This window comes from Equus asinus, chromosome 14 (genome assembly GCF_041296235.1).
Source record: "Equus asinus isolate D_3611 breed Donkey chromosome 14, EquAss-T2T_v2, whole genome shotgun sequence".
Taxonomy (NCBI): domain Eukaryota; kingdom Metazoa; phylum Chordata; class Mammalia; order Perissodactyla; family Equidae; genus Equus; species Equus asinus.
The window spans coordinates 4,862,099-4,876,764 of record NC_091803.1 but is presented as its reverse complement, the minus strand read 5'-3'; the positions used below and the strand labels follow the sequence as shown (position 1 = coordinate 4,876,764).

Genomic DNA, 14,666 nt, shown 5'->3' with positions numbered 1-14,666 from the left:
GTGGAGAACCATCATGTCCAAGATGATGCCCCTTCTGAAAATAACAACAAACTATATATCTGTGTATATATACACTAGAATGTAAACTATAAAGTTCAGGGACTTTTCTCTGTCTTAGTGCTATGTTCTCAATGCTTAGAATAGTGCCTGGCATATATTGTGTACTCAATTCATATTTGTTGAATAAATATGTATGTAAATGTATAAAAGAGTTTTGGAGAATACACACTAAATAAGTGATTAATTCTGTCAAGGGCCTGGGATTGGGAGGGGTGGTGATCAAGGGACATTTTTGGTTTTGTCTTGTATAGTTTGACTTTTTTACAAGGAGAAGAGAATATTGCACGACTTGCAGAAATTTTTTAAAAATCGAAGAAAGGCAAGCCAGCACAAAATACCAGAGGTGATCAAACCGAAATTCAAAGTTAGTCTCAACTGAAACCCATTCAAGAAAAATGAATGGGGATAAAAATAAAGTTCTGTGATTATGAGCAAAAAAAGCTAACTCCAAATACTTCACCACCAGCTCAGAACTAACCAGCAGGGTCATGAGTCAGCTGGAGACGCTGATGAAATCCAGCCCAGTCTGGGTATCCATCCATAGTCGCCGTCTTCCCTGGTGGCATTGCATCCTCTGATTTTTGTTTTACAATTTTGTGTCCATAAGTTCATGAAGGCCTTGCACACAATGTATCAGGAGAAAGTGCCCAGCTTGATAAGTTTTTAAAAAAGGAAAAAGAACAGGAATCAAGGAACTAGGGTAGCTAGCAAAGACAGGAAAAAAGAAGCGCTTTAAGGCCAGTGTTTGGAGATCAGACATCTCTCAGAGGGAGGATAGGCCTGGCTCAGGTACAGACAAGTTTTCAGAGGCATCCAGAATAGACCGGTCTCAGCGGATTCCGAGGCGTTCAGAGCAAAGAAACGGCCCACAGGGGACTTCTCAAAGCTATGTTCGGAAACAGCTCTTCTCACCCCAGGTTCAACTATCATTAAACAGCCTTCCTTCTTATCCTCCAGGTTTGTCGTCAATCAACTGTCACTGCGCCCAGGGGGAGGACGTTCAGAGCTATTCCGAGACAGCAGGACCAAAGACACTCGAACGGTTCGGACAGATCCCAACGGTGTAGTGGGCAGAAAACCAAGCAAACTCTGTCCACTGCGAAGACACAGCGCACGAGCCCCTAAGTGTCCCCGCCCCGGGCCGCCTGGGCCCCCGGCCGGCTGGGGGCTGGGCGCTGGCCGGTCTCGACCCGGGCCGCTGGGCAGCTGGGGCCGCTTCCCAACACTGCCGTTCTCGCCCGCCCAGGCCTGGGACGGTCTTTCTGGAAAGTTTCTCGCAAGAGCGCTCTGAAGTGCCACCTGCTAGGGGTCAGACCAGACCACGCGCCAAAGCCAGCGCGGCGGGGAGAGACGGGTACCCCCCCAGGACGCAGAAGGCGACCAGCGACCCCGCCCCCGCCGGCCGGCCGGCCGCAGCCACTTCCGCCGGAAGTCGGCCTGGCTACGGTCGTCGCGTGATGATGTCACGGGCCCGCCCGAAGTCTGGGAGCCCGCCCTGCAGGCGCAGGCGCAGTGTCGCTGGCGGTTGGCCGGTCCCGGCGGTGGGGTCGGCTTCGTGGGGCTCTCAGACTCCCCGGCTGGCGCAGGGGCGTCCGTCTCCCGGTCTGACCTGCTCCTCCCCTTTGTGTGTGGGGTCGCAGCCCCACCTCCACCCCGCCCTTGGCCCGGGCCCCCCCAGTGTCCCCCCTGAGCCTTCTGTCCCCCACCCCGGTTCCGGTCTCCGGGAAAAGCTCCGGCCAGGCCGATCCGCCGGGACCCTCGGATAGAGAGTAGCCTCGGGGAGGTCCTTTTATCGGGTCCCCAGAGTGGGCACCTCAGGGATGGGGTTAAACGTGGGAATCCAAGGCTTCGGCTGATTTCTTCCCAGTTAAGCTTTTTCTCCCGAAGTCTTATAACCCTGCACCCTGCGGGGTCTCAACCTCCCCCGACTTCCAAATTCTTTTCCACAGTGTATGCCCCCTGCCTCCTACCCTGTCTTATTATGTAAGTGTCCAATTGCTGTCTCTGCAGCCAGATCCAGCCTCCTGGAGGAACCATGTCTCCTGCAGCTCTGGGTGCCACCTGTTGTGCCAGGCGCACGCCGCTGCACAAGAAGGGGTGCCGTTTGAATGGTCTGTGAATGTTGGGAGGAGGAATGCCCGAGCTGCTGGCTGGAAATAACCCAAACGAAAGACATATGTAAGCCTGGGGACCCTGAATCACCTCGTGAGAATTGCTGCTCTTTGTTTTCTCCGTCTTATCTCATGAGTAGTTTCTAGTTTGGTTCTCTCAATTGAAAGTCCGGCCCAGAATCATATCTGCTAAGGGTAGAAGTAACCATTTCCAGTTTCTTAATACGGGCCTGTGTGTTGACGCTAGTCCCCATGGGTGATCTCTGATTGTTGTGGTCACTGACCTGTAGGGATGCTTCTTAGGATAGGAAGCCTGATCCTGGACGTGGGCCCCTGACTCCCTCTAGGGGATGCTTATTTCAGTAGCATTTGTCACCAGATCCTTTGGAGTACATTCTGTATCCATATCCATGTGAATATTTATATCTAAGAAAGTAGAATGATTTGTTGCTAGGAGCATGGAAGGTGGGTGCATTTTGTGTATTATTCCCCACTTTATTTTGGAATTTGCAGGCAGGCGATGCCTCAAAGCAGACCGCAGTGGTTTGATTAGGAAACTCTTGAAGCATCGAGAGAAAGAGCTCAGGACCATCTGGGATGCCCCACTGAGAAGCAGTGTGTACTTGAGGGCAGATGAATTGTTTTGGGAGCCATTTAGGGAGCTGATGTCTGAGAAAATGCGCCAGGGAATACATCCCTCAGTAGTAGCCACACTCTTTCTGTTCCTTTGTAGCCCCAGGATGGACTTTCTGGTTCTTTTCGTGTTCTACCTGACTTTGGTGCTCATCAGTGGTGTTATGATCTGCGTCTGCTCGAAAACTGGTTACTTGAAAGGCCCGGTCAGGAGAGGAACACAGGTAACAAGGATGCTTGGAGACCACTGGATTTTGAATACCACCAGCCTAAAAGGCTCATCAGTTTCCTGACAACAAAACAGAGACACCGTTTTTGTTCGTTTGTTCACTTGTTCTTTGATTTATGGCAGTAGTGGTATATTTGAAAGTCACTCTCTGTTTTTTATTGTTATTTCTGTTGCAAATGACCTTGTGATGATGCTTTGAGAGAAGGTAGCGTTCTCAAGGTTGGCTCTTTTTCTCTGACTTTGATACCTGTCGTTGGGCATGAATGTGAGCAATGTCTTCCTGGAGGGGCCTGATGAGTGAAACTGGGGGATGTGTGAGCAGAAAGCTGACCATCGGGCTGCCCACGCTCCTTCTCAGGGATCATAGTGAGCCAAATTAGGGTGAGCAGCCTCGGGAAGGGGTTGACTTGTGAGGGATCTGGGCTAATGCCCAGTGATCTGGAGGTGACTCTGGAACCTGGGACTGAGCTCAAGGCAGGGAAAGGAAAGGTGTTCACATTAGCATTGCCTGATCCATCCCCTCTGCTCGTCTCCCTTTGCCTGGAGACTCTGACCTGGTGCCTTCTTTGGGGTCAGGGTGGAAATGGAGGAGTTGGCATCAAAGGAAGGCCTCCTCTTTATTCTCTCCCAAATCTCTTCTCTGCCCATATGCAGAAACACAACTTACCATCACCAATATTGCCAGCTGAAAGTGAAGCATCTAATTTGTTTGGAAGTGGGGTGAATGAGAAATGAAACTGAATCTTTCTCTTTTTCTTTTGTTTCAGATATTTTCCTATATAATTCCAGAATGCCTGCAGAGAGCCGTGCTAAGATTGCATCATTACCTCTTCCATACACAGTATTTATATTTCACAGTTTCAATATGACTTTCTTTTCTGTTTTGATTGTCAATTGTTGCTATCCTCTAGCATCGGGAAGCTCCTCATGGTTTCCAGCGTGGTACAGGGCAGGATGCTGGAAAGGATCAGGAGTCCTGCCTGGGTTTAAGAACCCCTTGTTCATAGATAACCTACCTTTTATCTCTGGGGTCTTGGCATGTCTACTTTTAAATATAAATATTTAGAGAGTGGGAAAATATTGACATGCATTTCTGTAAAAGAAATATATTCTGATACTGAGACCTCAATTCCCAACAAAGATGATAATAATAATAGATAACATTTATTGAGCACTTAATGTATGCTAGGCACTTTGCCAAATGCGTCACGTGGTTTCTTCTGGAGTTCTTACTATTATCTCAATCCTGAAGGAAGTGGTTGGCCCTTGGTTAACTTTCCTTAGTGTTGTATGATTTCTTCCTGGAGAGGCCCCCGTGAGCAAGCCACATATCTGTTTCCTTTCAGAAACCGCACCTTCATTCTCCTGCACCTCACCTTGCAAGGGATGGTTTATGCTGAGTACACCTGGGAAATATTTGGCTACTGTCAACAGCTGGAGTTCTCCTTATATTACCTTCTTCTGCCCTATCTGTTGCTGATTGTAAACCTGGTTTTTTTCACCCTAAGTAGTGTAACCAACCCTGGTAAGTTGAGGCTCTCAGGACAGAGACTGGTGACAGCTCAGATGTCACTCTTACTGATAGTGCCTCAAACAAGTCGTGCTCCCTCTAGGGCTTTGCAAAAGATTTGCTATGTAACCTTTTCATGATTTTTCAGTTTTGACTGTTTTCTAATTTTTTCCTTCTCGGACCCATGGGTTATTTAGAACTGTTTAAAATTTTCCATATAAATTTTTTAGTTTGATTTTTTGATACTTTCACTTAATTGTGTTATATAGAGAGCTTGTGGTCTGTAAGATACTGTTTCTTTTAGAAATTTTATTGACATTTGCATTATGCCTGGGTGTTTGGTCAGTTTTTGTAAGTGAGCCATGTGTGCTTGAAAAGAATGTGTATTTTCTAGTTCTTGGATACAGAGAACAATGTAAGTATGTTAGATCAAGTTTGTTAATTATGTTCAAATCTTTTATATTCGCACTAATTTTTTTGTTTGATCAATTACTGAGAGAGGTGTGATATCTCATTCTGCTGGTAGACTAGACAGATTTCTCCTTTTAGTTAGTTTTTGTTTCATGTACTTTGAAACTACTATGTGTGTGTACATATTAGTTATATATATTCTTATTAGATGCGTTCAAGTTTAGAATTAATATTATCTCTTGAATCTTTTTTTAAACTACACTGAGTCTCTTTGTCACTGGTAATATTCTTTGCTGTCAAGACTCTTTTTTTTTTTTTTTTTTTGAGGAAGATTAGCCCTGAGCTAACTACTGCCAGTCCTCCTCTTTTTGCTGAGGAAGCCTGGCCCTGAGCTAACATCGTGCCCATCTTCCTCTATTTTATATGTGGGATGCCTACCACAGCATGGCTTGCCAAGCGGTGCCATGTCCATACCAGGGATCCGAACTGGCGAACCCCGGGCCGCCGAGAAGCAGAACGTGTGAACTTAACTGCTGCCCCACTGGGCCGGGCCCCTCCCAAGTCTCTTTTGTCTGATATTAATATTATTACGCTATCTTTCTTTTGGTTGATATTTGCTTGGTATTTTTTTTCCATCCTTTTACTTTGAACCTTTTCTGCCCTTGAAGCACCAAATGTCCATCGAGTGATCAGTAGATAAATAGAATGTGGTTTACCTGTATGATGGACTATCATTCAGCAATAAAAAGGAATCAAGTACTTATGCATGCGACAACCTGGATGAACTTTGAAAACATTATGCTTAGTGAAAGAAGCCAGCCACACGAGATCACATTTTGTATAATTCCATTTACACAAAGTATCCAGAAAATGCAAGTCCATAGAGACAGAAAGTAGATTAGGGGTTGCCAGGGGCTGGGGATTAGACAGAAATGGGGAGTGACTGCTAAAGGAATTCTTTTTGGGGTGATGAAAATGTTCTAAAATTGGTTGTCACGATGGTTGCACAACCCTGTGAATATACTAAAATAGCCATTGAATTTATGTTTGAAATGGGTTTATGAGTTGTCTCTCTTGTATGAATTGTTAAAGATGATAAAATGAATTATTGACGATATCAAATACACCAGTTTCAGTTGTGCAGCGTCAGGACAGATTTTGTGAACATCCAGTGCTCACTATTGCTGGAAACTGATGTTGGTCCTTCGTTTTTTCAGGTACCGTAACAAAAGCAAATGAGTTACTGTTGCTTCCAGTTTATGAATTTGATGAGGTGTTGTTCCCGAAGAACATGAGGTGTTCTACTTGTGGATTAAGGAAACCTGCGCGCTCCAAGCACTGTGGTGAGTGTGGCTGCTCGGGCCCCAGCGCCTCGCAGCAGACGTGGGCTTCGTCTGTAAGGGAGTGTGACGGAAATCTGAAGACAGGGCCGTCTGACCCCTAGACAGGGGCGGCCACTGCTGGTAGTGGCTGGAGAGTCGTTTCTTTCGGGACATGTGGTCTTATGGGCAACCCTCAGCCCTGGGCCTGACAGCCCTTCCTTTGCCAAGTGGCAGGGCATATGTCCCAAGAGATGTTTTCTGCAGGATGTTGTGTTTGCAGATTTCAGTCCTGGCAGAGCCTGTTCTTCTGGGGAGTGGCCAAGACTCTAGACTAGTGCTGTCCAACAAAAATATAATGTGAGCCACATATATGATTATAAATTTTCTAGTAGCCACACTGCAAAAGTACAAAGAAATAGGTGAAATTAATTTCAATCGTATATTTTATTCAACCTATCTAAAATACCTTTTTTCTTTTTTTGGTGAGGAAGATTGGCGCTGAGCTACGTCTGTGCCCATCTTCCTCTATTTTGTATGTGGGACACCACCACAGCAGGGCTTGATGAGTGGTGTGTAGGTCTGTGTCCAGGATCCAAACCTGTGAACCCTGGGCCACTGAAGCAGAGTACACAAACTTAACCACTATGCCACTGGCCCCTAAAATGCCATTTTAACGTGTAATCAATATAAAAAAGTCCTTCATGGGATTCTCTTTTTCATACTAAGTCTTTTGGAATTTGCTGTGTATTTTACATTTACAGCATATCTCAATCCATACACTAAGTTTTCATCAGAAGTACTTGATCTGGGGCTGGCCCGGTGGTGCAGCAGTTAAGTTCGGCAAGTTCTGCTTCTCAGTGGCCCAGGGTTCGCTGGTTCAGATCCTGGGTGCGGACATAGCAGTGCTTGGCAAGCCATGCTGTGGTAGGCGTCCCACATATAAAGTAGAGGCAGATGGGCATGGATGTTAGCTCAGGGCCAGTCTTCCTCAGCAAAAAGAGGAGGATTGGTGGTAGTTAGCTCAGGGCAAATCTTACTCAAAAAAAAAAAAAAAAAAGAAGTACTTGATCTGTATTTAGGTTTCATAAAATTTACAGTTGGAAGAGCAGATTCATGTACCCAAGCTATTCCAGACATTCTCAAAAGTTTTCTAGCAACTGAATCAATACCAAAAAATCATTTTCCTTTAATATCCACATTGACATTCATATAATGGTTCATCTTTATCAGAAGGGTTGATTTGACTTTTAAGCAAAAGTAATGTTTTAAAACTGTCCAAGTTAAGTAAATTCACCAACTCTTATGTCATCTCAGTGTTATTCACATTGAACTCAAAAGATCCTTGCACAAATTGGAAAACAACTGTAAATTTATCACTATCAACAAAGTATTCTTTCAAGGCTTTCAAGTGCTCAGTGCCCACATATGGCTCGGGGCTACTGCATTAGATGCTGCAGTTCTGAAAGCTTGGTGACAGCAGCTGCCATTTACCTCGGCTCATACTGCCAGTGGTCAGTTTGTAAACCTCTCAGGAGGTGTGCATGGTGTCATTGTGTGATCGAGGACCGACCCAGGGCTGTGGCTCTCCCATTTCTGTGCAGCTGTGTGTAACCGGTGCGTGCACCGTTTTGACCATCACTGTGTTTGGATGAACAATTGCATCGGGGCCTGGAATGCCAGGTACTTCCTCATCTACCTCTTGACGTTGACGGCCTCTGCTGTCACCATGGCTGTTGTGAGCGCTGTGTTTCTGGTCCGGTTGGTGGTGGTGTCGGGCTTGTACCAGGAGACTTACGTTGATGACCTTGGACACTTACAAGTTATGGACACCATCTTTCTTATTCAGGTAATTAATTATTCAGGTAATTATGTTGTGGGCTGTGTGCTTCTAACTTCGGGTTTCAGAATTAGAAAAAGGATATTGGTTCTCCCAGTAAAAACATGAAGCCATTCCTTTTTCAAAAATTGATATAGAATTTTTTGAATTGATAAATAATTCACATACCATAAAATTCACCCTTTTGAAGTGTACAATTCAGTGGCTTTAGTTTATTCAGAGTTGTGTAACCATCACCACTAATTTCAAAACATTTCATCATCCCCAAAAGAAACCCATACCTATTAGCAATCACTCCCCATTCCCTTCTGCCTGAGACCCTGGCAACCACTAATCTACTTTCTGTCTCTACGGATTTGCCTTTTCTGGGCATTTCATATGAATTGAATTATACAGTGTGTGGCCTTTTCACTGAGCATAAAGTTTTCAAGGTTCATCCATCTTGTAGCATAAATCAGTACTTCATTCCTTTTTTTTTTTTTTTTTTTGGTGAGGAAGATTGGCCCTGAGCCGACGTCTGTTGCCAATCTTCCTCTTTTTCCTTGAGGAAGATTGTCCCTGAACTAACATCTGTGCCAGTCTTCTTCTATTTTGTATGTGGGGCGCCACCACAGCATGGCTTGATGAGTGGTGTGTAGGTCTGAACCTGTGAACCCTGGGCTACTGAAGCAGAGTGTGCCAAACTTTTAACCACTGTGCCACGGGGCCAGCCCCAGCAGCTTATTTTTTAATTGGATTGTCTTTTATTCTTGTGTTGTAAGACTTCCTTTTATATTTTGGACACTTGATCCTTATCAGATATATGATTTTCAAATATTTTCTGACATCCTGTGAGTTGTCCTTTCATTTTTTGGTGGTTTTTTTTTGAAACACAAAAATTTTTGATTTTGATGTTCAGTTTATTTTTTCTTTTGTTGCTTGTGCTTTAGTGTCATATATAAGAAACCATTGAGTAATCCAAGGTCATGAAAATTTACACTTACATATTCTTCTAAGTGTTTTATATTTTTAGCCTTTACGTTTAGGTCTTTGATCTTTTTTTTTTGGAGGAAGATTATCCCTGAGCTAACATCTGCTATCAATCCTCCTCTTTTTGGTGAGGAAGACTGGCCCTGAGCTTACATCCATGCCCATCTTCCTCTACTTTATATGTGGGACGCCTACCACAGCATGGCGTGCCAAGGGGTGCCATGTCCACACCTGGGATCCAAACTGGTGAACCCTGGGCCGCCAAAGCGGAACGTGTGCACTCAACTGCTGCACACCAGGCCGGCCCCTAATCTTTTTGAGTTAATTATTATATATGGTGTGAGGTAACGTTCCAGCTTTAGTAGGTGGATATCCAGTTGTCCCAGCACCATTTGTTGAAAAGACTATTGTTTGCTCATTGAATTGTTTTGGCACCCTTGTCAAAAATTAATTTACCGTAATGTAAGGGTTGAAGCCATTCTTTTAAAAACTCATTTGATGGCTAAAAGATTTCTGCTTCATTTATGAGAAATAGCTTATGAACAGTTATTTTTTTAGGTAACTGCTTAATTCTCCTTGAGTGTTTTTTTCCCTTTTGTTTCAAAGAAAATAAAATGTCATGAGCAAGTGGGGTGTATTCCATGAATGCAAGGTTGGTTCATTATTAGGAAATAGATTAATATTTTATACAGCATTATTCAATATAAGGAATAAGACATAATTATTTCTCTAGAAGCTGAGAAGCCTTTCACGGTATTCAGCATCCATTCCAATAAAGGCATTCAGAAAATAGGAATTAAATGATATTGTCTTATTATGATAAAATACACACATAGCCCCAAAGCCAGCATATTTTTTAAAAATTCGTCTTTTGAAACAATTATAGATTTATAGGCGGTCACAAAGAAATAGACAGCAGTCCCAGGCACTCCTAAGCCCTCCCCGTGCCAGCCTCCCTGTCCCACTACACACAGTGCCGAAACGAAGGAATCGACGTGGGCACCATCCGCAGAGCTGATTCTGATTGCACTAGTTGTATATGCGTCCGTTTGTGTTTTGTGTGTATGTGTTTGTACAGCTCTGTGCAATCTGTCACATGTGTAGCCACCCCTACAGTCCAGATGCTCTGCTGTCCGCCAGAGACTCCCTTGTGTTACCCCTTATAGCCACAGCCTCCCCCCCACATCCTTCACGTCTGGCCACCACTCATCTGTTCTCCATCTCTATTATGGCATTTCACCATTGGTACATAAATTGAATCAGGCAGTCTATTTTTGAGATTTTTTTTTCATTCGGCATAATTTCCTTGAGATCCATCCAAGTTTTTACTCATATTAGTAGTTTGTTCTTTTTTGATTGCTGTATAATATTCCATGGTATGGAGGGACTGCAGTGTTTTAACCCTCCACCCTTTGAAGGACGTTGAGTGGTTTCCAATTTTTGTCTATGATGAATGAGACTGCTGCGAACATTTGTTTACTAGTTCCTGCATGAAAATAAGTCTTCAGTGTGTGATTGTTGGGTGTAAGTCCATTTTAGGTTTCGAAAAGGACTCCTGTACTATTTTCCAGAGCAGTTACACCATTTTACATTCTGCCAGCGATGGTCCGAGGGAGATGGTCTGGTTTCTCTGCCTCCTTGCCAGCATTTACTCTTATCCCTGGTTTTCCTTTTAGCCGTTCTGATAGGTGCGTAGTGACACCTCATTGTTGTTTTAACCTTGAGTAATTTTTATTCTTAAATTTTTTTCCAATTATGTAAATTTCCAAACATACTGAAAAGTTGAAAGAGTAACAAAGTGACTACCCATATACCTTCCACTTAGATTTAAACATTGTTAGTGTTTTAATCTGTTTTCTTTCTGTATGTGTGTATTTTTCTGTGTTAGTAGAAACAAGTTGGAGATAACGTGTTGCTTTACCCTTAAATACCTGAGCATGAATCTTTTAAGAATGTCAACATTCTCCATAACTACAGTTCTGTTATCCCACCTAAGAAAAGCAATAATAAATGTATGTACTATCGAGTCCATATTCAAATTTCCCCATCGTTTCAAATATATCTTTTATAGCTCTTGTACCTTCTTGAACTGGAAAACACCTTATAGTTATGCGTTGCATTTGAATGTTACGGCTTTTTAGTCTCTTTGAGTCTCAAATCACACCCCTACTTTTTTCCATGAAATTACCATTTAGTAGTCTAGTTGGCTCTTAGAATGTCTCCTGTTCTAGATGTGTCTTTTTCCTGATTGCGTCATCTAATTTTTCTCTATTTCTTTATAGTAGTGTAAACTGGAAGTTAGTTCTAGAGCCTTGATTAGATTCAGGTTAAATATTTTTGGCAAAAATGCTTCCTCGGTGGGGATGTGTATTTCATACTGTGTCCCATTAGGTGGGATATAGGATCAGCGAAGCCCGGGTTGATCCATTGGTTAAGGTGGTGACCATTGGTAAGTGCATTTTCCCCTTTGCAATGGCTAATCTGTATATATGGTTATGTTTTTGTATTTAGAACTTTCTTTAGGCTCGATTCCAAAAAATATAAATACTGGGTCAAAAATTATCAACATTTCTAAGTCTTTTGATATTCATGTATATTATCAAAGTGCTTTCTCAAACTCGTGCATAGAGCAATGTGTAAGTGTTCATTTCATTGCATCAGGGCAGGCTTGATGCTGCTTGGGGTGGGAAAATATGGTGTACCCCCCTCTTTTTTTTTTTAAATACTGATTTAATTACTTGTGCTATTTTTTTTAAGATTTTATTATTTTTATTTTTTATTTTTCCTTCTCCCCAAAGCCCCCCAGTACATAGTTGTATATTCTTGGTTGTGGGTCCTTCTAGTTGTGGCATGTGGGACACCGCCTCAGCATGGCCTGATGAGCGGTGCCATGTCCGCACCTAGGATCCGAACCCGTGAAACCCTGGGCCACCGCAGCAGAGTGCACAAACTTAACCACTCGGCCACGGGGCCGGCCCCCTGTTGTACCCTTTTAAAAAATTATATTTCTTTCATTACTTTCGATTACTTTCCTTGTTTGTCAGTCATTTGTATATCTTTGTTTGTGAATTGTCCTTTAACTGTTGACCTCTTTGATATTAGAAAAACTTTTGATTTTAGTTCTTTACATGATAGTGATAGTTCATTCTTACTGTATTTTTCTATTTTTTAATCTTTTTTTGTGTGTAAAGGGTTAGACATTCTTCCTCATCAAATCTCTTTTCTTTGTAACTTCAGTTAGAAAGTCTCCCCTATCAAGAATTTTGATAAGTATCTACTTCTCTTTTCTCCTGACTTTCAGAAATTCTTCGTTTTGCTTATTATAAAAAAGAACTTATAAAAAGTCGAGCAGTCCAGAGTGTTTAAAAAGAAAGGGGGGAGGGGAAATAAATGAAGGGGGTCAAAGGATACAAAGTTCCAGTTGAAAGATGACTAAGTTCTGGTGAGTGTCATCTACAGCACGGTGATGGTAGCTCGCGATGCTCTATTTTGTATTCGAAAGTTGCTTAGAGAGTGGCTCTTAGAAGTTCTCCCCCCCCCCACACACACACATAAATTGTAACTATGTAAAGTGATAGATGTGTTAATTAATCTTACTGTGGCCTTTTCACTATATCAGATCATTACATTGTGCACCTTAGACTTCCACCATGCTATGTGGCAATTATATCTCAATAAAGCTGGGGAAGAGAAGAAAATTTAAAACAAAACACCTTGGAAGAAAAAATAAAATAAAATGCAAACTGGGAGTTATACCCCTCCGCTCCCAACAGTTTGACTCCCCGGAGGCAGCCACTTTTGTAGTCGGGCGTGTTGATCTCAGGCTTTCTCCTCTGTGTGTTCACACGGCTGTACACTTTCGCAGAGACAGTTCTGTTTTTGTACAAGTAGGATGCCCTTGTGATCCCTGCATCTTCTCTTTCTCATTGGGCAATATATTACCAACATCTGTTCCAAATCAGTACGTAGAAATTGACCTCCTTTTTAATCGCTCCGTGTTATTCCATAGTATGACTGTCCCAGAGTTTGCCTCTTCTTTGTGGATGGACATTTAACTTGTTTCTTCTGGGACGCAGGGCTGTTAAAATCAGTGCTACAGTGAATACCCTTGTACATGTATTCCTGTGACTATGGTTTTAAGGGAGAGAATGCTCCCTTCTCTCCATCGGGACTTTCTTTTCTTTTCTTCTTTTTTTTTTTTTGAGGAAGATTAGGCCTGAGCTAACATCTGCCAATCCTTCTCTTTTTGCTGAGGAAGACTGGCTCTGAGCTAACATCCATGCCCATCCCCCTCTACTTTATATGTGGGACGCCTACCACAGCATGGCTTGCCAAGCGGTGCCATGTCCACACCCGGGATCCAAACCAGTGAACCCTGGGCCACTGAAGCAGAACGTGTGCACTTAACTGCTGTGCCACCGGGCTGGCCCTGAGACTTTATTTTCATGCAAGAACTAAGATCTACATTTCTTTCTTTATTTTACATGTAGCTGACTGGCAGAGCACCATCTCCTGAGTATCCTTTCCCTTTTCACTTCATTTTTCTCCTATGAAACCACCGTACATCCTAGCACTTCTCCTGGGCTGTTTGTTGTGCCGTTGATGGTTCTGATGTGTGTCCAGTGAGTCAGATGTGTATGGAGGTGGGACCGGGGAGGCACCTGTGTCGCGGCTGTGGGTGGTGGGTGCTGAGCGTTGCTTGCGTCACAGCCTGGCTGCCTAATGTGCTGCTGCTTCTCTGTCCCCAGTACCTGTACCTGACCTTCCCACGGATTGTCTTCATGCTGGGCTTTGTCATGATGCTGAGCCTCCTCCTGGGGGGCTACCTGTGCTTTGTGCTGTACCTGACCGCCACCAACCAGACCACTAATGAGTGGTACAGAGGTCACCAGGGCTGCTGCCCCCATGTGGCCCGGCCCCCGTCTGCACATCCCCAGGTCTACCAGAACATTCATTCCCACGGGCTTTGGAGCAACCTTCGAGAGATCTTTCTACCTGCTGCTGTGCATTATGGGGGAAAGAAGAAATAAGAGTGGGAAGAGTTACTTCCTTTTAAATATGGCAGTTTATTTATACATATAGATACTTTCTAAGTATTGGGTTCCGTCTGTTTTTTTCTGGTGTCTGCCTTGTGTTTATAAATCAGCCTTCAGTAGGTAAGGAAGAGAAGGGAAAACTAATGTTTACCGAGTGCCTAATCCTTGCCTGGTGCCATGCCAGGTCCCGGGGTGGGGTAGAAATCCCCCTTGCTCATCTTTCGTCACTCTGCCTGTTGGACGGAGCATCTCTGAAATTCTGGTGTCAAGGGGATCAAAGATGACTTCTCAGAGGTTCCAGTTGACCTTGGTCTCCCACTTTAGGCTCCTGGACAGGAGGGACCTTATGGGTGTGTCCCCTGATGTGCAGGAGAGTCTCAGTGACTTGAAGTTGTGCCTGGTTGCAACCCCTCAGATGCCCTTCCCATCTCTCTCAGGGAGAGGCCTTGGGTTTTATTTTAGTCTCCTTAACCAGGCCCAGCATCCTCACCCAGGCCTGCCCTCGGGCCAGCATGGGCCTTTTACACAAGGCACATCCCCTACTTGTG

At 43.8% G+C, this 14,666-nt stretch overlaps 1 protein-coding gene across 3 annotated transcripts; it reads left to right on the top strand.

Moving 5' to 3' along the window:
• The first annotated feature begins 1,516 nt into the window (after nucleotides 1–1,516).
• ZDHHC4 (zinc finger DHHC-type palmitoyltransferase 4) lies at nucleotides 1,517–14,175 on the top strand. 3 transcript variants are annotated; one of them, XM_014856031.3, is made up of 8 exons: nucleotides 1,517–1,662; nucleotides 2,071–2,238; nucleotides 2,905–3,028; nucleotides 3,801–3,874; nucleotides 4,380–4,558; nucleotides 6,172–6,297; nucleotides 7,878–8,122; nucleotides 13,831–14,175. In XM_014856031.3, the coding sequence occupies exons 2-8, from the start codon at nucleotides 2,180–2,182 to the stop codon at nucleotides 14,110–14,112; spliced, it is 1,089 nt and encodes a 362-aa protein (XP_014711517.1). In that variant the 5' UTR covers nucleotides 1,517–1,662; nucleotides 2,071–2,179; the 3' UTR covers nucleotides 14,113–14,175. The 3 variants fall into 3 exon arrangements, with proteins under 3 accessions (XP_014711517.1, XP_044602251.2, XP_070340266.1); XM_044746316.2 differs by lacking the exon at nucleotides 13,831–14,175 and adding an exon at nucleotides 9,969–11,294 and having other exon boundaries at nucleotides 1,546–1,662; XM_070484165.1 differs by having other exon boundaries at nucleotides 1,560–1,684.
• Nucleotides 14,176–14,666: the final 491 nt, after the last annotated feature.